General features: G+C 40.5%; 1 protein-coding gene across 8 annotated transcripts in view; it reads right to left on the bottom strand.

The window, feature by feature from the left end:
• The window catches only part of COL19A1 (collagen type XIX alpha 1 chain), a 186,063-nt gene that overhangs the window by 96,037 nt on the left and 67,237 nt on the right, over positions 1-22,789 (bottom strand). For all 8 annotated transcript variants that reach the window (XM_083607147.1, XM_083607148.1, XM_083607143.1 and 5 more), the window contains 3 exons: positions 19,087-19,140; positions 12,574-12,627; positions 10,786-10,830 (listed from right to left, as the gene is read on the bottom strand). In XM_083607147.1, the coding sequence (XP_083463273.1) occupies positions 10,786-10,830; positions 12,574-12,627; positions 19,087-19,140 (153 nt within the window). The remainder of the gene's footprint in view (positions 1-10,785; positions 10,831-12,573; positions 12,628-19,086; positions 19,141-22,789) is intronic.

Below are 22,789 nucleotides of genomic sequence, written 5' to 3'. Positions count from 1 at the left end.
TTTGTGAAAGCATCCCTAAACTCGGCCCTCCAGATGTTTTGGGACTACAACTCCCATCATCCCTAACTAACAGGACCACTGGTCAGGGGTGATGGGAATTGTAGTCCCAAAACATTGGGAGAGCCGAGTTTGGGGGTGCCTGCCTTTGTGGTTCTGGCTTTTTTTTACACTTTTTGTCTTACTGTTTAGCTGTCAGTAATTCTTCTTCTTAATATGATTTTGGTTAACAGCCAGAGAGCCCCTTGAATTTTGCAGTCACCATATTTCATACAAAAAGGAAAACAACTTGGAAGAAGAACCACGTTGTTGCCTGCTACCTTACTGCAAAGCAACACATGGAAAATGCAAATTGCAGTGGTGAAGCGTGAAGCATGTTCAAATCCTTTCCCCAAACACCCTTCTTCTGCTGAACAGTGCCTTCCCACTTACCCTTCAATAGCACTGTGGGTGCATACATATAAGGTAAACGTGCTTTTCACTGGAAAAGTGGCAGGTGGTTCCTAAGTCCAGGAAAAAGGAAAGCAGCCTGTTCTGGAGAGGTGGGGGTGAGGGTTGCTGGGGGTGAGGGTTGCAGTTCACCTGAAGGATCAGGTGTATAGTTGGCTATGCTGCAGGATGCCTTTTAACAGATTGCCAGCAACAACTATTCCTGGACAGAGATAGCAATTCAGTGGCTGCCCTTGGAGCTGGTACAGAGACAGCAACTGCTGCAAAATACTATGGCCATAGTGCTGGTGGGCCTTTCTGCAAGGGACCATGGGACGCTAGTCCTGAAAGATGTTCCCTGGCTGACAATACATCACTGAGCATAATTCAAGGTGCTAGTTTTGACATATAAGACCCCCCAAAGGCTCAGGACCTGTTTACCTGTAGAAACACCTCTTTCCTTACTGCCCTGTTTGGACCTTGAAATCAGCTAGGAATGAATGGGGTCAAAGGAGTTATGATCTACCAGAAGGCCTTCTGGCATCCTAGCTTTGGAACATCCTTTCATCTAGGGTTAGGCTGGCACTGATTTTATCCATCTTTCAGTGCCAGCTGAACACCTTCCTCTTCATGTAAGGCCTGTGCTGGAACAGATGTGAGAGATATTGGCAGTTTTATCTTCTGCTTCTTCTTATTTTCTTGTATTTTAAATTGTTGTTACCTACCTTGAGATCATTTATGATTAAGGGCAGGATAGACAACTTATAAATAAAAAAAACCTGTCAAGTTCACGCTTCTCCGTTTCACTACAAATCGCTCTTTTGCAGCAAAGAATGGGTCTGTCAAATTTTATTACACACATTTGTTTGTAACATGGTTAAGACCCTGAGGTTTTCATCTTTAGGATCAGTTCAGGTGTGTTCATCTTGGTTTAATGAACTATGGCTTATTCAACCAGAACAAGCATGGTACTCACTGCATCTTTCCCCTGCCTTCTCACATGCGCTGTTATGAAAGACCTTTGTGGTTTGTTAACCCATAGTTTCCAGTTACATCTGAACTTGGAAACTGAGGCTTAATATCAGATATTAAACCACAGTTTCCCAGTTCAGGAGTAGCGGGAAACTGTTTAAGAAACCCCCAAAGACTTAAATTATTGCAAGTGAGGCATGAGGTAAAAGGCACAATACTTATTTCTGAACCAGGCATTAGAGTACAAGCAACCTCTCCATCAACAGTAGCAGCACAGCTAGTTAGCTGATTTTTGAAACACGTCTGGCATATTCTTAGGTCTTCACTATAATGGCTTGACTAAAGCTGGTGACTGCTCAGCTGCGCAAAAACTGGCAGCCAAGAGGTAAAAAAAAAAAAAAAGTATTATTAATGTCCCTATTGTTGATTATTCCTGTTTTTCAGTGTGGGCATTGACATGTATAAATGAGAAGCCTCTAGCAATTACTGAGATCAGTTTCTACTGAGCCACAAACCTGAGGCTGCAATTTGACTTGCATATAGGTGATCTCTGTAATCCCACTACACTCCAGCAGTTATATGGTCACAACATTTGGCAACTTTTAAGTACCAGTAGGTGAAATTAAGGGCAGCTATAAAACTTAAAATGTAGATTCACTAGGTTCTGAGAATGAATGCTATTCCTGAAAAATGAAAGGGGTTATGTTTCTCTAAACTCCCATATCTACCAAAGTTGAAACTTAGCCCTTTAAAAAGGAGTACAATATCAAAGTCTCTATATTATTCATCACTTTAATTCTGTTATTGTAACAGTCCAGAACTAAGTTGACTCAACTAAGATTATTTCTGCTCCATGTTCTTAACTCAAAGCTATTTCTCAAGTGTAAACAATATAGGTGTACTTGACTTCCAGCATATCAGAGCCTAACTAACCCTGGAATTTTCTTCCAAATTTTATGCCTACTACTATATACCCAGTTTAATGTTTTGCAGGCTGGCAAATTTATAAAATATTTTATAAGTGTTTTTATTTTATTTTGTAAACATTGCTTATGTTCTAATTCTAGAACCTTAAAACTGATGTCCTACAATTGTTGTGGAGTTGCAAACCATCAATTGGGGCCGTCTGAGCTAGAAAAGAGATGTAGAACCAAGGCTAGTGGCAGCGATATGCCGGGGAAGGGAAGAGAGAGAGCCAGATGGAAATGGAAGAGTGGAAAGGAAAGCAGAGAACAAAGAATAAGGAAGCAATTGTTAGAAACTCTGGTTTCATTCAGTGAATATGGTGCATTCTTCTTCCCTTGAAGTCTTTATTATTTCCTTGAGTCTACAAACAAACTCATCCTATCCTTCACTTTTTCCACATTACTGCTCATTAGTTCTAAGAGCCCTGTGCCTTTTTATAATTTACCACTGAATTCCAAGAGTGCCACAAAACAGTTCCAATAATGGCTGGGGGGGGGGGGGATCGTATTCATGTAAGCAGCTTTTTGTTGTTGCTGCTGTAGGGGCTCTATCCCCATGTTGCATGGGCACCATTAACAGAACCTCCAGTCTTACACTACACTGTTCAACACACACACACACAAACACACACACACCCCTTGAGTGTACTTGGTGTTCAGAACTACAAGCACTTCACAAGGAACTGCAGTGAGAAAGAAATGAATACATATCAAGGCCAGTTAGTAAACAGGTGTGACTAGATGGCGAGTTGAACAGAACCATGCCTGGTTCACCATGTGGCAACACTAGATAGCACTGTCAAGTTTGTGTCTTAAACTGCCATACTGATGCAAGACTTCAGGACTGAGTGGCGGCAGAATACACATGGATTTTGTTGCAAGGTGTACATTTGGCAGTAAACAATTAAATGACCACCTTGCTGCGCTGTGCATGGACCCACTCCACTCATATTCTCACCATATCAAAATGGGGAGTTCCCCTGCTGCGCAAGCAACTGAGTAGTTCTCCCCATCCTCTACCACACAGTCCTCCACAGCTCATCTCCAAACATCCAGCTTCTGCCACTACCTCAGCTGATATCTCAGAACTCCATATCCAAATCACCCTGGCCAAAACCAATAAATATACTCAGTGGCCGTTTAAAAGCCCTTTAGAGACAGGAGAATGCCTCAGGAGAAGACTCTAGGATTCAAACTTATTTCCCAACGTTTCCCCCTTACTTGGTGCACACACTCCCCACATGATGATGTCTTCACTATTTCACCTCACTTTCTCCCCATCTTGTACTGACAACAAATTAGAGGGAAGAAAAACACTCCCTTACTTTGTTTTTAAGAGAACTGAGGTAGCCAACATGGTATCTGAGAGGAATTCAAGCATTTCTCACGTCTCCTACCAGCAGTCCTTACTAGAATGACATTCACAAAACAAACGCTGCCTATTCTTAACCCTGAACAAAGTAATTGGATAAAAAGTCATAGGAAGCCATGCTGGTCCATCATTTGGGGGGGGGGGGTTAAAAGCCACAGTATTATGATACTTTCATGACCCAAAATTAGGTGTGAGAAACCTGTGGCCCTCCAAATGTTGTCAACTCCAAATCCCATCAGCCTCAGCCAGTGTAGCTATTGGTTAGAGATGATGTGGGTTGTAGTCCTACAATACCTGGAGAGCCACAAGTTCACTACACCTGCCCTAAATTTGGCAACAAAATTACTACTAGTAGTAATCCAGTCATTACTACTAATTTATAAAGGTCCTGATCCACAAGTCTCTGCCAAGTGAAGTGCATCAGGTACCTGAACTTGCAAGTTATTTGGGATGCTATGAATAAAGCATAGATCTCTGAAGAACAGGATTTGTCTTCTCACATAGAAGACTTTAAATTCCTACAAATGGTCTTTAGCAGAAAGGTCACCATCTTAGATGCTGAGAATTTTCATGTACAAATATTTTTATAACAACAATATTTGCAGTATAACAAAGCGCAAGGGGGACACTGCTGAATCCATAAATGAGAGATTTTAAAAACAGATTAGACAAGCACCTGCCTTAGATGTGATTATGAGTAGCGGATGAAATACATGACACTTAAGGTCACTTACAGGCCTAAATTCTATAATTAGCCTTGCATTTTCATGACTGCCAGTTTACAACTCCATATAAATTGGGTCCAGATAACAGTGATAGTCAGTCATTTCCCCTCCAGATGTTTGAATTTAGCAAATTGGAACACTGAGCTGAAGACACAGGCCTTTAGGCCTTTGTTCTGGTTTGCAGACAGAGATCTGGTATGAAGGCTCTCCAGCTTGGAGGCATTCCCTAGTTGCATTCATGCTGACTGAACCAGACTGCTCCCAGAATTACTGGAAGGATGCTCTCACAGTAAGATGACAAACCTTGAGAATAGAATATAAGTAATAAACAAGAAATGGGGATGCAGACATCTCTCCTGGGATCACATAGCCTTGATCCCCACCCCACATCCCCACTCTTCTGCCTCCTTCTGGGATATTTGTATCTCCTTTGCAAAACTAAAACAATAGGGAGAGGGTCATATGCAGTGTTCTTCAGGAAGGCATGACCAAAAAGGCTTTGGTGACAAACAACCAGAAGAATAGAAGAAAAGCAAATTTTGAAAGCGCCCTTACTGCTCACACAATAGGTCAATAAATCATATTTTAAGATTGATTTCTGATTTCTAGCTTGAGAACATTCGAGTCCTTACAAGAAACAGAAACTAGCCCCGTTCCCTTTTCTTTTAAAAGGTAAGTCAGGAACCAATCTTTTCCTGTCAGTAGCTGACAAATGGCATTACTCTCACATAATGCATTTTTAAGACATCAACATTTACTGTGGATTCAGCAGACTGCTACAATTGTTGTTTAGAGACTAGCAGATTCCACACAGCGATTACAACAATGTCAAATGTGTGATGGACTGGTGAGCATGTATTGTAAAGCCTCAGCTTCACAAGCTTCTGATACCAGTGTGACCTCTCAGTTTATATTTCTGCAAGTTCCTTAATTTGTTATACTTCCATTCCAGCCTTCGTTTGAAAAGCTCAGAGCAGTGTACATAGATCTCCCCTGCCCCGCTTTGCTGCTGCAACAAACTTGTAAGGAAAACTATCCTATGAGATAGCGCCTGACCCAATATCACCCAGCGAGTTTCATGGCAGTATAGAATCTGGGTCACCTCTGCCTAAGCCCAACAAGGCAACTATAGGCTAATCCACACTTACCTTACCTCCACTCTTCCAGACACAGTCTGCACTTTAAAGCTCAGTGTCCAAGCGGCTTTTTTTGTTTTGTTTTGTTTTGTTCCAGAGCTTTCCCCTCAAAACCCCAGTCTCCGTCTGCTCAGAATGAGTAAGAATAACAAAAGCCAGGCTTCAGAGTTTAGAGTTTGCTGGAGTGCGACATAGGACAAAAGGTGGCAGTCTGTTAAAGGCAGCTACCTGAGAGCCATGGCTGATGTCCATCTGAATCCAGAGCTACCGGTATGCCTACAGGAGAATCAAGATCCTCTTGGGGTGTCAGTGCTGTGAATGCCTCCATCATAGGCTCAGGTTGTATATATGTGTCAATAAACCATATATCATAAAGACACCACAGTCTCTGCTGTGCCTCATTTCCAAAAGGAAACACAAACTCTAGGTAAAGCACTTGAAACACCCAGAATCTTGCATCACTCGGAGATTGGGGGTGGCATGCAACAGTATTATCTACTTAGGCTCTCTATTTTGCAGGAGAGTTACTTCTGGCAGTTAAATATCTGACTGATAGACATTTTTATAAGGCTAAAATCCTATGCACAATTTCTTTGGAGTAAGCCCTATGGATCACAGTAGGACTTCTTTCCAAGTAAATATCTATTAAATTGGACAGCATCATTTTCTCAACGAGAAATGGACTTACTTTTAATTTTGACTTTTCATTTAGAATTAATGAATCTTCTTACCTCCAGTATTTCTTGCAACATGCACTTATAGATGTCTAGCGCTCTGAGAGCAAAGAAGGTAATGCTGTTTCTCCTTTTACATTTTGTTTCAATTTTTATTTTTCTCATCATGTTACACATACCATTATTAAACACTGGAAAATCAATAGCCCACTACAAAACTGATGCACTAGAGGCCACGTTCTTTGCTAGAAATACTTTATTGATTTTATATAGGTCAAATTCCCCCCCTCAATAGACTATTTGCACCTGGATATTTGCTGCTGCAAGTGGAAATCAATTTCTGTTCTCTAATAAACTTAACTTTTTATCGTTCTTAGAACAAAAATAAAGAGCTGCAAGCTGTTTTCAAGAAGGGTATTGCTCACATACAAATAGTAATCTGTATGTTGTGGCACAGTCCCAAATTGGCCACAAGAACAATATTTTACTACCCTGTCCTCTTTAGTTTTTTTCTTGTCAGAACATTATTTTATTGCCAATTATATACATTAATTTGTTTTGGCCGAATTCCGATGTAATGTGCTGCAGGCTTCCATAATTTGCTCTTCTCAGAATAGGGGGTTCCTTGCAAGCATGAAAGAGAAATAAGCCCTTGGCCGGAGCTCTGCAGACTTATTTGTCAGAGTAACACACCACACTTGCCAACTACAATACAGCAATATATGTTCTACTGCTACAACACTCTCCTCTTTGAAAAATTATCCTGAACCTTCAAGTGTCCAGTCAAGCTAAGTCATGTTAACAACCACTTCATTAGTTTTGTAACAAATGAAAAACTGAACCAAATGGAGTGTGTTTGGTTCAACTTTCATTCATTGCAAAACAAATGGGTAAAAATGGGTTCACACTCATCCTCAAGTGAGGGAGCTTATCTTCCTTGGCAGAAAATGGTATCTTCTCAGCGGCTGTCGCCTGTGATTGGCCCCCCAGCTCCTCTCCTCTCACGACACATCTCCTCCCTCAACCAAAACAAACAACAACACCCCACAAATTAAAAATGGCTCATTCTAAAGATGAGAGACCACAATATTCAAAACAGTTGCTTTGCAAACAAACAGCTTAATATCTTTTTTCTGATCTACCAAGATACTGCCCTGTTTGCTCCCGCACCCCCCACAGGACCATCAGAGCTCTCAACATTTTTGACCCACCAACATGTTTCCTGAGCAAAACTCCATTATAAGTAAGTGCTAACATATGGTTACTTCAGGTTTTTACAGCTTCTGTTCCCCAGTCTTACATACTTTCAAGAGTGCTGCTTCTGAAAATGTGCAAAAAAATTGAGAGCAGTTACTGCAGAAAGATGTGGGAAGGACTTAAACTTTAAAGCCAAGAGCTGTCACAATGCAGACATTCACAAGAACCTTCCTCCGTGAGACGTACTCCGCACAGGTGTTGGCTCACATTAATAGTCACCCTCAGACATCTGTCCACACAAAGCAGATGGTAATAGGCTTAATCAGAGAAGTGCAGCATGTAGGATTGTGTCCAGGATGGCTTCCCTATCCCATCTGTAGGGCAAAGCTGTTTTTTGTTAATAACGCACATCCTTCTGCCCTTGCCCCTTTAATCCATGCTTGGGAGTGCAGAGGGAATCAAAAGGACCTCACTTCACTCCTTTACTTGCCACCGAATCTGATACTGAGCTGGTTTGCGTCTCACATTATGCCAGTTTGTTTTAAACCATGGCTTAATCATGAACTTGCCTCCTGCCCCCAGCACAGGATTCCTTAACCCCACAAGGCAATGTGCACAGCACAAACAAGCCACAGCACACAGCAGTAGTAAGTCATAACTGAACCAGTGTTTGTTCTTGGCTTCTATCTGGCTTACTGTTTGCGGTTTGCCATGTCATGGAAACCCAGATCATAGTTTGAAGCAAACAAGCCACGATCTAGGTTTGCATGATATGGCAAGCCATACTGTGACCTGTGCATCTGTGGGAGCAGGATAAAGCCAGGTCAATGGTTTCAAACAAGGATTGGGAACCTGTGGCCCTCCATATATGGTTGTACTATCACTGAGCACTGGCCATGCTGGCTGGAACTGATGGGAGTTGAAGTCTAGAGGCCCACAGGTTCCCCACTACTGGTTTCAAAAATCTACAGCCTAGTGTGACACATGAAAGGGGCCACTGCATGGGGGGGGGAGGAGTGCTGTTTTGGGGCATGGTTGAAAATTCTTAGTGGTTCAATTTCAGAAATGTAGAAAATGTTAGTTCCAAATTCAAATAGAAACTTTTATTTCATGACTCCTGATATTGTATATATGGGGCAGGGAGGGGTGGTGGTGAAGGCCCATGTTACAAGTTTGCACTCGCCCCAAAATGATGCTTGGGCCCCAGCTATGTGTAAAATGGGATGTTTAAATTCCCTCAGTGAATAGGTGTTTGACACATTCCTTTCTTCAACCTTTCTCTCTCTCTCTTTCTTTCTCTCTCTCTCACACACACACGAATGCGAATGCACACACTTTTGGCTTTCCATGTCAGAGGCAATTCCATTACAATAGTATATTTTGCAGAGCCATAGATTATTATCAGCATCTATGCACTGAAGGACTGCTGAATGTCGAACTCTGTTTAAGCACTCAGAGATTCCTATAATATTTTGGACAACCACAAAACACTTGTTAGAATCAAGACCAAAACCAGAAAGCTATTAGCATTTGTGACTGCACATTTTTTCCAAAGTCTGCATTAGAGTGAAGGAAAACTGAACACAAATAGTGCAGCCAGAGTGGCAGCAGCAGCTGCAGTCATCCCAACCCGGTGTCCAAATAAAATACAATTGTAAGACATAAGGATGCTTTGACACAGCTGCTGGGAAGCCACTTAAAATCATTAAAAGGTTAATTGAGAATTATTTAAAAATAAAAACATGCTCAGATATCATCCAAGCATGTTCCTTTTACCCATCTCACAACTGCTAGAAATAATGGAAGTTGATAGTAACTTTTCTCTTTTTGCAGTATCATTTGCATTCCTAGATGGTCAAAGTTATTTTTAATCTGTTGTATACTTCATTTTTAGATGCAAAAATGATCTGTTTCAAAGAGGTGCACTCATCGGACCTGTTTGTGGGTTTCAATCAAATTTTAAAACTTGAAGAGTTACAAGCAGCATTTGTACCCCAGGAAAGTGTCCCCTGGTCCTACACATGCAGGAAAAAATCTCAGCTCAAGCCAATCCGCAATAGTAACATCCTAAGCAAATAAAGGGACGCGGGTGGCGCTGTGGGTTAAACCACAGAGCCTAGGACTTGCCAATCAGAAGGTCGCGGTTCGAATCCCCGCAACGGGGTGAGCTCCCATTGCTCAGTCCCAGCTCCTGCCAACTTAGCAGTTCGAAAGCACACAGTGCAAGTAGATAAATAGGAACCGCTCCAGCGGGAAGGTAAACGGCATTTCCATGCGCTGCTCTGGTTCGCCAGAAGCAGCTTACTCATGCTGGCCACATGACCCGGAAGCTGTACGCCGGCTCCCTCGGCCAATAAAGCGAGATGAGCGCTGCAACCCCAGAGTCGGCCACGACTGGACCTAATGGTCAGGGGTCCCTTTACTTTTACCTTTAAGCAAATAAAATCTGTCCTAGTCTAGGTGCCACATGCACCAAGCCAACACTGCAAACCTTTTTGTCATCTGAGGGCCTTTAAAATGAAGGATGTCGTATTCAGCCTGTTCCCTATGCTACATCAACCTAAATCTTCTAAAAAATAACCACTAAACATGTCACCTGCTCAAATCCAGTTCAGTCACTCAGCCGGCCCCAGAAGTCCATGAAGCTACTAGCAAGGTTGTAGGATGTGAGGATGGGATGGAGACACAAATAAAACTGGCAGCCACCAATAATGCCTGTTCACATCACTACTGTGAATTGTGAGATTGCAGGAATCCCTTTTGAAGCTGATGTTGGAAATCACATGGAGTCCACCATGCATCACGTCTGATGATGGACATGAGATTCCTCTAGTGATTGCAGCTATAGTTGGTACATGATTCTATGAAAAAGGGTAAGCTGGCAGTCCTAAGTGCAAATATACAATAAATTACTGCTGGCAACATCAGGACCTTGTAACATCGGTTACCAAGTGTTTTGTCAAGGCTAGGTTTATGATGAAATATGAACAATGGTTACAAATTCAATTCAAACAGTAAATGTCACATTTTTGAAAACAGTTATTACTAGACTGAACAGCAGAAGCCTTGCACTGAAGTGCTCTATCAGTGGCCTAGTTCACAATAAGCCATTGAACAAAGTATGGTTTAAATGGGAATGAGAAGCATGCTTTAATCTATAGTTTAATGTGACATGCGAACTAGGCCATTATCTTTATAGAAAGTAGGAGTTTTGCATCTGAAATAGTGAGGAATGGGTCTCAGGTGAAGCTAGAAATAATTAAGCCAATATATAGTAATATCAAATAACATCAGTTTATATAATACAGTATTATTTACCTTTTCTCCAACTTCACCTTTGTCACCCTTCAAGCCATGTTCACCCTGGTTTTGGGAGCAATGTAAGAAGTCAGAAGCAGGCAAAACTTCTAAAACAACCATTTCAACACATTGCAGCAATGGATACTGCTTTACATTTCCCCTTTTGTGTTTCTATGTAAGAGGAGGGAAAGCTAATTACTCACTTCTTAAAAGAATTACAGAATATATTTTGACTCATAACAGTGATTGAGATGGGGCTTCTAAATATACAAAAACCAAGCCTCAAAGGACCTTCATCCCTCAATGTTTCTGTGTCGCCTTTATTGATAATAATGTTAACGTTCTGAAACATTTTCCTTTTATTAAAGCAGGGAAGCTAAAAATATAACAATAAAGGTTTGTATAGAATAACTCACCATGTCAAATCTAATATCCCCATGACGTACCTGACAATTATAAGTTTGATCAAAATAGCTTGGACCATCTTTATCTTTAACAAACTGAAAAGAGGCCTGCAAACCTTCACACTTCCTTATGATCCTATATATTTGAGATGTACAGACAGAACTTACCACCTTACGTCCTGTTAAAGTATCTCTGGGTGGTTATAATCTCCAATAGTTCACTATTTCACTGATCCTATTCCCTTTTCTTGTGTTCTCAACAGGCATATGAATGCCATGCACAGAAACAATCTGACTTAATAGCTAAGATCACCATTTTACTATTCATGGTAGATAAAACACTGAGTGCTATTTCTAGCGGCAGACTTTTTATTAGTAATGGAGTAGCTGAGAGACAGGCATTTTATTGCCTTTTTCCTTGAAAATGGTCATTCAAAATAGCCACCCAAGCTCTTATTTCCTGTAAAACAATGCTTCATTGATAGATCTGAAAAAATAGGGGTTAACTGGAAAAATTCTTATATAGTATAAGCAACAGAGACACATAAAAAGATGCGCGCACACACATACAAGTGAAAGAAGTTTGTTTAACTGTTGCAAACCCGGAAAATGTTATAGATTTTAAACAAAAATGCCTACATAAATTATAAAGTTTTCTTAGGCAAATGTGAATATTTTTAAAAATATTTTAACAGCACACCCAGTCTTAGTGATATGATGTGTTCTTGCAGCAAGTAGAACATATTGCTTATCTAGAGATCTCAAGCTGAGAAAATATAAATGCATAAGCCTGGATATTAAGGTATGTGTACAATATCTATTACACTAGAACAAAGAGGCTGTGTGGTTTCCAGAATCACAATACGGAAGTTGGAGTCTCTCTAAATCCGGGAAAGATGAATTTTTTTCTGTCAATAGATTCACTGATATAAAGTACAGCACAATAACCATGACCTTTTAATTACCAAATGTACACAAAACATATTTTGTCATGTTCAATGCACATTTCTATGCTCCCACTGGTGCTTAAAAGAACACTATTACTCTACAGGTTAGTATCAAACAATGGGCCCCATGTTTTTACACAACATTAGACTGGAAAGAAGCCAACATTGTGTTTTCCTTCTTGCTATCTCTGGACCACCTTTTGGTGTATACATCTACTTATCATATTTGACCTTCCATCAAGCAGTTTAGGATACATTTTATTGTCACAGCAACCCACTGAGTTTGATCAGAACATGGGAACTTTGATACAGCTATTCAGTGAGTTCAAGGGATTTTTTCAGCCAAACCCAACATTCTACTCTTGCTACTTCTGGAAAACAGAAAGGAATAGAATGAGAGAATGAGAGAAATAAGAAACACAAAACTGCAATAAATTGATATAAATCAGTTCTACCTTTTCACCAAAACCACCAGGAGCACCAGGAACACCAATCAGACCATCTTCTCCCTGAAGCAGGGATAAACTGGATTATCCATCAGCCATTAACTAACTTACTAGAAACATTTTATGTAGAATTATGAAGAAATAATAGCAAGGTTCTCCATTATCCTATTTTACTTATATAGATAGAACCATGTGATATTTTCTAACCCAACTGTAACACTAAGGGCTAGAATAGTCTGTATATTTATAGAAGTATGAACATATTTGCCCAATATATAATATAGAATATGGTGTCTATAGAGCAGCCTACCCCAACCTGTTGCCGATCTGATGTTTGGGACTGATGGGAGTTGTAGTCCAAAACATCAAGAAGTTACCAGTTTGGAAAAGGCTGCTGTACAATATTTAGGGCACTCTGCGCTTACATTTCCTCTGCTTTTTCCAGGCACGGTCCACAATTTAAAGCTGCGTGTCCAAGCGCCTCCCCACCCCGCCCGGAACTTTCCCTGCGAAAACCCGCTCTTTAAAGCTCAGGTGGGCCAAACATCAATCCACGGAAAACCTGAATTGTCATTTGCTCCGATTCAGCTTTAAAGAGTGGGTTTTCACAGGGAAAGCTCAGGGCAAAATAACAAAAAATGCTTGGACACTGTGTATTAAACACATACCTCTGCCTGGAATGAACAGGGCAAAAAGGAACTGTGGATAAGCTTGCTTAATTTGACAGTGTTTGATACACTTTGGTCCACACCTCACTATCCATATGGTCATGCTGCTATCAGAAAGGACATCCGGCAGCCCAGCATTTACATGCAGGCCCTAGGAACCTGCATAGCCATTATATATTTTATATGTGATATTAATGTGCTGCTTGGAAACATCCCAAGAATCTATGGCTACAGCTGAATATAATGCTAAATCATTGTTTAGAGTTACAAGAATAAGTCTAGCCTCCTCCTGCTTTCATATGTTCCCTATCTGGTTCACATTAACCAGAGTTTAGCATGTCAGAAAATTCAACCACAGGCAATACTAGAATATAAACATTCTATATTCACTGTATAAAATACACAGATGTAGTTCAGGGATGCCCAACTTCCAAGAGACTGCAATCTGCTCCCACTAAAACAAAACAAAACAAAACAAAACCTGCCAGTGATCTACTCATTGTATTGACCAAAGTTGTTGAGCTTTTTTTGGGGTGAATTGATCAGAGTTGTTGAGCTTTGGGGGGGGGCATCTATCAGGATCACGTGATCAACTAGGAATGCCCAGCGATAGACCACTGGATTGCCATCGACCTGTTGGACACACCCGATGTAGTTACATCAGCAAAGACTCACTGGTGATACACAACTTGATGCTGATGCTGGATCATTGATGGGGGTTGGAATGAGTGATAGATCTCTATGCAGAGAGGTCCTTCCAAAAATACAGATCCACTATCCATACAACCCTTGCCTCCTCCTTTTTTAAGTCACTCAACATCTAACTTGTCAAGGGAAACACGTGTCCTACATGGTGAAAGTGAGGAAATGTGTATATCCAACAGTTGCAAGGTGTGGCTGCTACCACTGAGTATGCTTGCATTGCTTCATTTAACAAAATTGATACTAGTGAATTTTCAGAATGGAGATGTCTGTAAGCAATTAGCACTAAAACTGAGCATTCCACTTTTAAGAAACAAGGACACAAATGAGTCATGCTTTGGAATTGGGGGTGCTTTAAAACATCTTGCTTGGAGATTATTGCTTGGCTTAACAAAAACAGCATCCAACTGTTCAGTAGAATCTCATGTGACCCTATAAAGTACCATCAAATGGCGATGTGGCTTTCTGTTGACCACATTTTGAGGGAATTTCTGCAGTCTCATTTTTGTCTCTTCCAGAAGAAATTCCTGAAATAAAAGTTTCTCACAGCTGCTATTATATTTTTTGGGAAGTGACCAAAAAGGTCACTGGGTTCACATTACCATTACAGAAGACAAAGGTCCATGCTGTTAACTACTCTTTTGCCTACCCTGTCTTGTTGCATTGCTTCATGCCGTACAATAGAAAATGCATTTAACCATGGTAAACCATTTCCTCTTTTTCACTCACAGCTTTCAAAAGGGTCTAAAGATGATACTGAAACAATTTATTGTGGTGGGAATTAGACTGCTCTTTGGTTTTAAGCATGCAGTTCTGAATCCCACAGGATAAACAACTAGCAAAGAAGTGTTTCGGTGAGAGAGTAGTGATTACTTCAGAGTGTGGCATCAGAAAACAGGTGTAAGAAAAAAACACAGAAAATAAACTGTACAGCAGAAAGTCATATATCAACAATTCTATACACATTACTTGGCCCTGAATGTGAAAATATGTCTGAATCTCAGGATGTAGATAATTACATCCGGTGGCATTTTCAGTGTGTTTAAATTTGAACATATGGCCATATTCCTTGTTTGATGAGACTTCATCTTTGCATACTATTCTTGCATATCATTCTTTCATTTCAGTAAAAAATAATAATTTCAAAGCCCTTTATTGTTCTGCATAAATTTAATTCAGGCTCATTGTGTTACGGGGATGCTTGTGACCTGGGCTAATAAATTAAGCAAGATGATATAAGGATCCAAGCTGAGAGGCTTCTTATTCTCCTTCCTGCTAGAGCGCATTCTGTCCCCTGAAAAGCTTTTTCAAAAAAATCAAGGAGTCCTCCAGAGTGATTTGTGAGGAGTTGCAGTCTGAAATGCAAATCCAGAGGTTCTGGCACTCTAGAACATGCCCTAGAGTGTCCAGATCAACATCAATTTCCGACGGGCATTTATCTATTTTGATAAAGACATTTTAAGATAGCAAGCACATTGCCAAATTGGTTTTGCCCAGGCCTGCAATATCTCTGCAAATTGTCTCTTTGACTGTATAGCTGATATAAATATGCAACTGAGTACACTTAGAATATTTTGCATCTATTAGAAAATATTTTGCATTCTAAGAGAATATTAATCTCTTAAAAGGTTTTGCAAACGAAAAGAAGAGCCAGTGTACAAGTAGACTTGCAAAGACATATTTTTTGTGTTTCCTATCTGCGTGTCTTTATTTTTTGAAGATTACTCAGATGCTTGTTTCTAAAATGAATGCTTCAAGGCATTTAAAACAGCTAAATCTTGAAGCAAATATGTGTGAAAAATCAAGAAAGAAATGTTTTTATTTACGTAACACTGCTTAGCAGGTGGTCTCAACAAATGTAACTTAGCTTAAAAGTCCTGAGAATGTTCTAGTAGGCTGTTAACAACCAAGTCAGTACTGGAAAAATGTTCTTTAAACACTTGTGACCACAAATGGCCATTTCAGACATAATATGGGAGCAAATATAGGTTTGCCTCAAAATGTTCACACATAGTTGTTGATCCTGATGACTGCCTGTATGATAGACATTTGCATATTTAAGATGTATAACATTTAAGACACCTTTGTTTATAAAAGGAATTTGTATGGTGGCCTAAAGGCAAACCAGTACTGCATTAACACTAAACATACTGGTCTTGAGTCAAACAAGAGTGTAGCGCTGGGGCAAAACAGCCAAGCATTCCAATTCAGAGCTTTTTAATGAAACAAGCTCAGTTTTCACAATCCATTACACAGCCCTTGCAAGGCTGAGACACTAACTTTGTAAAAATGAAACATTACTGTTCAGGTCCAGAAGTAACCCAGATTGTAAAAGTTGCCTCTGTATGCAAGTGTCAGTTTTATTCATTTCAATTTCAATCCTGATGAATTATTTGCTTTCTCTACTTCTCTACCTCACAGAGAGTGAATATATTAAAAGAGTCTGCAATAAATACATAATATTGTGGAAATGCACACACTGCAAGGGGCAGATGCTGTTGAAATAGTGAAGACTAAGGTTCTGTGAATGGAACAATAATGGTGTTATGAGTTTGAAGGGGGACCCCCCTAAACCCTAGAAATTAATAAATGGCAGGACTTTGATTATTTGGGATGTGAAGGGAGAAATACAAGCTAAAGAGGAATTCCTGAGCTAGCCTAGGCAAAATTGCCTGGCCAAGCTAGGGCTGTTGAGAAAGCCCTTTCTGTCCCTGGGGCAGGAGAGGGGGTTGCGGTCTAGCCCCTCCCCCCCTTCGGCGCGGGGGCTGTCGTAGCCCCCGCGAGAGGTGAGGGAATCCCTGGGCGTGCTCGCAACCCTGGCCTCCTATCGGAGGGCCGGGGGGAGGCGGGGCTTAAGCTAATTTAAGCCGGGCACGCCCAGGGTCCACCCTCTTCTCCCCTGAGCAGCCGAGAGGTTTTTGCCTGGCCAAGCTAGGGCTGTTGAGAAACAATACAGCGCCATTGACAACGCAAGAGAACTGTCCTTCCCCACACCCTGAGGTGTGAAAGGAGACTGGGGGTTTAGAAGGTTGCCAGGGTAGCTAGGTGTGAGGTGACAGGAAAAGTGTGTTTTAGGAAGGTGTTGTTATAGGAATTCTAAGGTCTTATATATAAAAAACAAATGTTCATAAATATACAAGGTAAGCACATACATAAGTATATAAACCATGTGTCTGAAATAGTACAGGAGAACAATCCTGAAGCCACTTTGACTCTCCCAAATTGACATCAAATATGTCTCTGGGAGGAGGAAGGAAATGGGAAAAGCTTTCCAATTGTCTTTAGATTGTAGGGGCTTACACCTCCCTGTAAATACAGTCTGGCAAGTATCTGTTAAGCTGAGCACACTATCAATATGCATAAGAGATTCAGGAACTAAGTATTTACCATCTCAAAGGAATGGCCAGGCTCTCAGGCAATCAGATAAGGCATTATCAGGTATACTGGCAGACAGGAGAGAAGCAACACACTCAAATTTCTGCTGGGGACCACCTCTTTTCGGGGCGGTCTTGAGCTACAGGCTAGGCAATTTCAAGTCTATATAAGAGCTTGCACACCAATGTTCTGGGTTCCTCTCCTCCCTCCCTGCGTGGGGGATTGGGGGACCCTGTTGCAACAGTTTAATAAAGAACACGCTTACTAGCTGCTTTGCTCTGGTTGGCCTCTGTTATTTTCTCCTACCAATAGAGAACCTACTTAAGGACTCTATACGGGCTCTTAGATACCCCATAAGGGAAAGGGAGCAATATTTTTCTTATAACAGTGTGCTGGCTGAGGTGGGCACAGCTGGGTGAGACCAACTCCACTCTGTTCACCCACCCAGGTTTCAGTGATACATGCCAGATCAGGCTCCTCAAAAAAAAAGAAGAAAAAGAAGTAGTAAGGTGTGCTGAGAAGAAGGGAGAACAAACAGAGAAATCTTAGTATTTTAATTTTTATTATTGTGGTTGGTTTGGTGGTTTTTTAGAGCTACTTTAGGTCCATGGGGTCACGAAGAGTCGGACACAACTAAACGACTAAACAACAAATGCATTTAGAAAAGTGGGGTACAAATAAACTAAAATAATTACATACTTAAAACCTATACTTTTATTTTTTAAAAATGGGAAATATCAGATCCGTTTTCTTTTCTTCAGAAAACAGTGAATGAGCTAGGTCTAAAGATTGGGTATGAGTATGTGCTTGCTAATATGTTAGCTTAGAACATTATCAGACTAGATACAGAGTCAGACAGACAATTTTCCACTACTTTTGTTTTTGAATACTTATTTTGACTAATCTTTCTACTCAATACATTCCATTATACAAGCAATTCATGCCTTGCATATTTTATCAGACTCCTTCCCCTCCTTCACGTAACAGCAATTGGCTTTGCGCTTTTACAGTGCCAATTCCAAATTTCATATAATCTCTCTTCCATTTTAATATGATGACAATTTGTCTGTCACTTATTATGAAATAGAAAAGGCCTGTAATTTTTTCCCCAGGAAGACAGGGAGATCTTTTTATACTGAAGATGATCTGTTGAGCCATAAATAAGCAGTTGCCACCTTCAAGGTGGCATAGGGAGAGAGAGAGAACAAGATAATTTTTGCACTGTATGGTATGATTTTATTAAATGTACAAATGAAACAACACAGAGATGAGAAATGCCTACAACGTATATTGCAATATGGCATAGATAAGCAGGGACTACACATTAGCTCATTCTTATTCTGCGTTTTCCAAGTTGATCTATCGAAGAATTTTTCGGTTGGCCCATTTTTTGGTTGGCCATGACAAGTCTTATGATTTACGTGTGTAAATGATTTTTTTCACCTCAGGTTGCGAAATGGCCTGTGTTAAGAGGCAGGGTGCAAGCAAGAGTCCATTCAGCAGCCTCAGCTTTTGTAGCTGACAGTCAAGGTCCCGGCCTCCCAAGACAGGTGGGAAAATCTGATTTGTCGGGTTTTTTTAAAAGTAGCTTCTACTATGTTTTTAAATGGTAACAAACATCAGTGTTAGTTTACATATATTAAACTATTTTGGTCCTCAGGATGTCAACAATATAAGACTCTTTTGCCAAACGTCCTACATTTTTTTTTTTTTACGTTTAATAGCACCGATTGAATTATATCACTGCAACTCGTGAGGTCAGAGGCAGGAAACTCACCTTCTCACCGGGAAAACCAGGGGTGCCATTTTCTCCTTTAGCTCCTTCTTCACCCTGTAAAGTAAATTGTAGACAGATTCGTCAGCTTGTCCAAGTTGTTCTTTAAGAAAACATTCAGCCCCTCAAAAGTTTGATTCTGCTTTATTTTTTATTCCATTATTTTTACTGAACAAGAACAGCAAAAGAGTACCACAAGCTGAGAGACAGACAGCCGAGGGACTTCCTGCTAAGATGGAGATGAGATCAGACACGCCTAGATGAGCTGTCTTTTCAAGCTGTGTTTCTCGGTGCCTAAAAGCAAATGTACCTCTTTTGAATCCTTCTGAACCTCACTGAAGGCAGATGGGTGGCATTCACACCTTAATCTCCTTCATTAACTGTGCTAATGGGCCATAATTCTGCAGTTCCCCAAGGGCCTAAGGCTGCCTCCCCACCAGGGCCTAAGAGCACTATTCCCCCAACTCTGCTTCAGAAGAAGCAAAGGAGGGTTTTCTTCTGCACTTTAAAAAAAAATGGCAGCAGATTTAAAAACAATATTAAAAAATCAGTGGATGTGCTACAGATCTCAGTGGATACAATAAACAACCATTTGGGAATAGGTGAAACAAGGCTGGCACAAAGGACTGGGGGAGAGAGATCATTAATATACGAGGCCCTATAGGCTGATATCAAAGCTGCTTGTGAAAAACCTCAAACTCTCACCAGAACAATTTGGGAATTATTGGGAACCCCACAAATTTCACTGGCTCTCCATTGCATGCTGTTTTGGATTTATCCCTTGAATTAGATATCAAGCTCCTAGATCTTTTATCTCACACACAGGAAGGAGGCCACTCCTATAGCCTTTGCTGTAAAATTCCTCCAATTCCCCACCAAGGAAGATATTCTCAAATATGCAAGAGAGAAGGGAATGTTTCATTGGGTTGACTGTAATAATGCGTGCATTATGATATTCCCCAACCACCCAAAAAAGGTGGTTGAGAGTTGTTTTCAGAGGTATGCCAGATGGCAAGAGACAGAAACACAAGCTTTTACATTTGACATCCAGAAATCTTTTGTCTTTGACATGCAGGCCACATAAGGACCTTCCGCAATGCAGCATCAGTCGAGGACTTCCTTACGCAACACCCAGCTGAAGAGTGATGTGAAATACACCATGCTAATTTCCTTCAAACATATGGCTTGATGTTATCTCTTGGGACAAAGGCTGAACAGACAGCCTCTCCTGCCATAACATTTTATCTCTCTTTTGTTGGAATTCCCTTTACGCTTTCTCCATCCTGCCCCCTCCACACCTCGCACAATATCTTCATTCCTTTTTCAGTTCCTTCAATTCACTTCTAACATAAGAATTTGTGGGGTGCCGGTGGCTGCTGGTCATAATACCCTTTTCACTTTCATCATACCATCCTTGGCTTGCTTGCTTGATCTCATCTCTCTTTCACCACACGCACACTGTACCAACCCCAACTCACTTTTGTCCTAGTTGTTATATGTGAAATGGGTATTAACTGGAATAGGACTGTGATTATTTCAGAGTTGGTCTTTGTAGGCATGTGCAATGTTAAACTGATAAAATGTAAAGGCCCCAGGGTGGTTCACTTTTCCTTCCTCCCTTCCTGCTGTAATGATGTTGAATAGGCACATTTCAGCTTTGGTTCCCCACAGCCTCTCACTTTTGATAGCTTGGCACGGCCAAGTTTGTTAGCAGGCTGGAACAACCTCTCCCTTTGTAATATTGGATGGATTGGTGCTCCTTCCCTGGAAGAACATTAGGAAATTTGTGTTTCAAGGCAAGAAGCAAGTCCCACTCCTATAATCTTTATAGTTTAATCTTTCTTTATTATTATTATTACTCCCTCCCTTTTTAAAGATAATTTATCAACTGTTTTCCTTCCCAATAATTTTTTTTAGATCTGACCGGGATAACATGTTACAGATAGTGTTGCTAATGTCTTAACATTTTTGTTTCTTCTTATATGTGAAGAATATTACCTAGTTTTCTATTCCCATTGCCTCCACCTCTGCAAATTTTTACATAAGAATTAGCCTTCTCGGGCCTAAAAACAAATAGTGAATCCTGAAATTGATGGGGCTCATCTCTCTGTTGCACTCCCCCAGTACACTAATTTTCAGAGAATACTGCTATGCCTACCTCTCCAATTTCCATGAATTTTCTGGGGCACCTCGTTAAATATAAACTAGTGTTAACCACAGGTTTAAAAAATTGAGAGCAGAAATTGTCCTCAGTGAAGACAGCCACATTCCTAAAACAGGCAGGCATACGTTATGCAAGTGCTGAGTAAGTGAGGCTTATGACTGTGATCTCTCTTAAAAAAACCCAAAGGGGTAGTTATCCTGCTTTGCAAATCTTAAACTTTGCAACTAGAGAAGGAAATCAAGGACCCTGAGGGTTGTTATATATTACATTGCTAGCTAAAAATTAGCAATCATAAATATTTATGACCCCAATGTAGACTTCCGATCACAATTTCACGACTATTTTCAACATCTACAGGTGCTGTCCTATGACCATTTAATCATAACGGGAGATTTTTATTTTATCCTAAATAATGTTTTGGACTGTAATACCTTTCTTCTGCATGCAACATCACAGACTAGTTTGCCAATATTACAAAAGTACAAGTCATAGATATTAAATATAGTGGTACCTCGCGTATGTAACCTGAAGCGTATGTAACCCGAGGTACCACTGTACTCTAGTGAGTCAGACTATACATTTCTCTCTACTGTAACCAAAATTCTTTTAGGCCAGATTACAGTATTTTCAGATATCCAAGACTTTGATCTGTATGAAGGTTGCTTGCAAAATTGACAAAATAGCCAATTAAGACAACACAGTTTTTTTTCCAAAAATACAACTGGGCGTGTCTGTTCTTCCATGTCAAAGAGGCAGCTCAATTCATCACTTTTGAATGATCAGGGCTTCAATACACAAATGCATACAGAACTGATTGACTTTCTTTTTTCAAATTAATCAAGGTTCAATCTCTTCCAAGGCCAGGATAATGGATGCTGCTAGGGAAAAATGGGAAAATAACTCTTTAATGCTACATGAAGTTCATCCCAGTCCTGTCCACTGCAAAATATAAGCCAAGCCCCCCCCCCCCAAACCTATATAGCAACAACAACAGAATTTACATTAACCATAGGTAGGCAAACTAAGGCCCGGGGGCCAGATCCGGCCCAATCGCCTTCTAAATCCGGCCCGCAGACGGTCCAGGAATCAGCGAGTTTTTAAATGAGTAGAATGTGTCCTTTTATTTAAAATGCATCTCTGGGTTATTTGTGGGGTATAGGAATTCGTTCATTTTTCTTCTTCAAAATATAGTCTGGCCCCCCACAAGGTCTGAGGGACAGTGGCCCAGCTCCCTGCTGAAAATGTTTGCTGACCCCTGAGTCATCAACCTATCAGAAGCAAAGTTACTGGAATAAGGTGTGGGGGGGAAACCTAGTAAATTCTTGCCCTACTGACACCTTCAGCATATAAAATCTAGAAACATAACTCCTGCAGTTAGAAGGACAGAGACAAGCACAACATAAATTGGAAATGCAGTTCTTCAAACTATAAAGAAAAAAGTAGGGGTTAATGTTGAAAAACTAAATTGACTTTTTTTCAAAATCATAAGTTCACTTTCTCAGTTAGTATATGAATTCATGGTCTCTTGGCATTTGATACACG

The sequence above is a fragment of the Podarcis filfolensis genome, assembly GCF_964270895.1.
Source record: "Podarcis filfolensis genome assembly, chromosome: 3".
In the NCBI taxonomy this organism is placed as follows: Eukaryota; Metazoa; Chordata; class Lepidosauria; order Squamata; family Lacertidae; genus Podarcis; species Podarcis filfolensis.
Note: the sequence above shows the minus strand (reverse complement) of the source record. Positions and strands in the feature narration are given on the sequence as shown.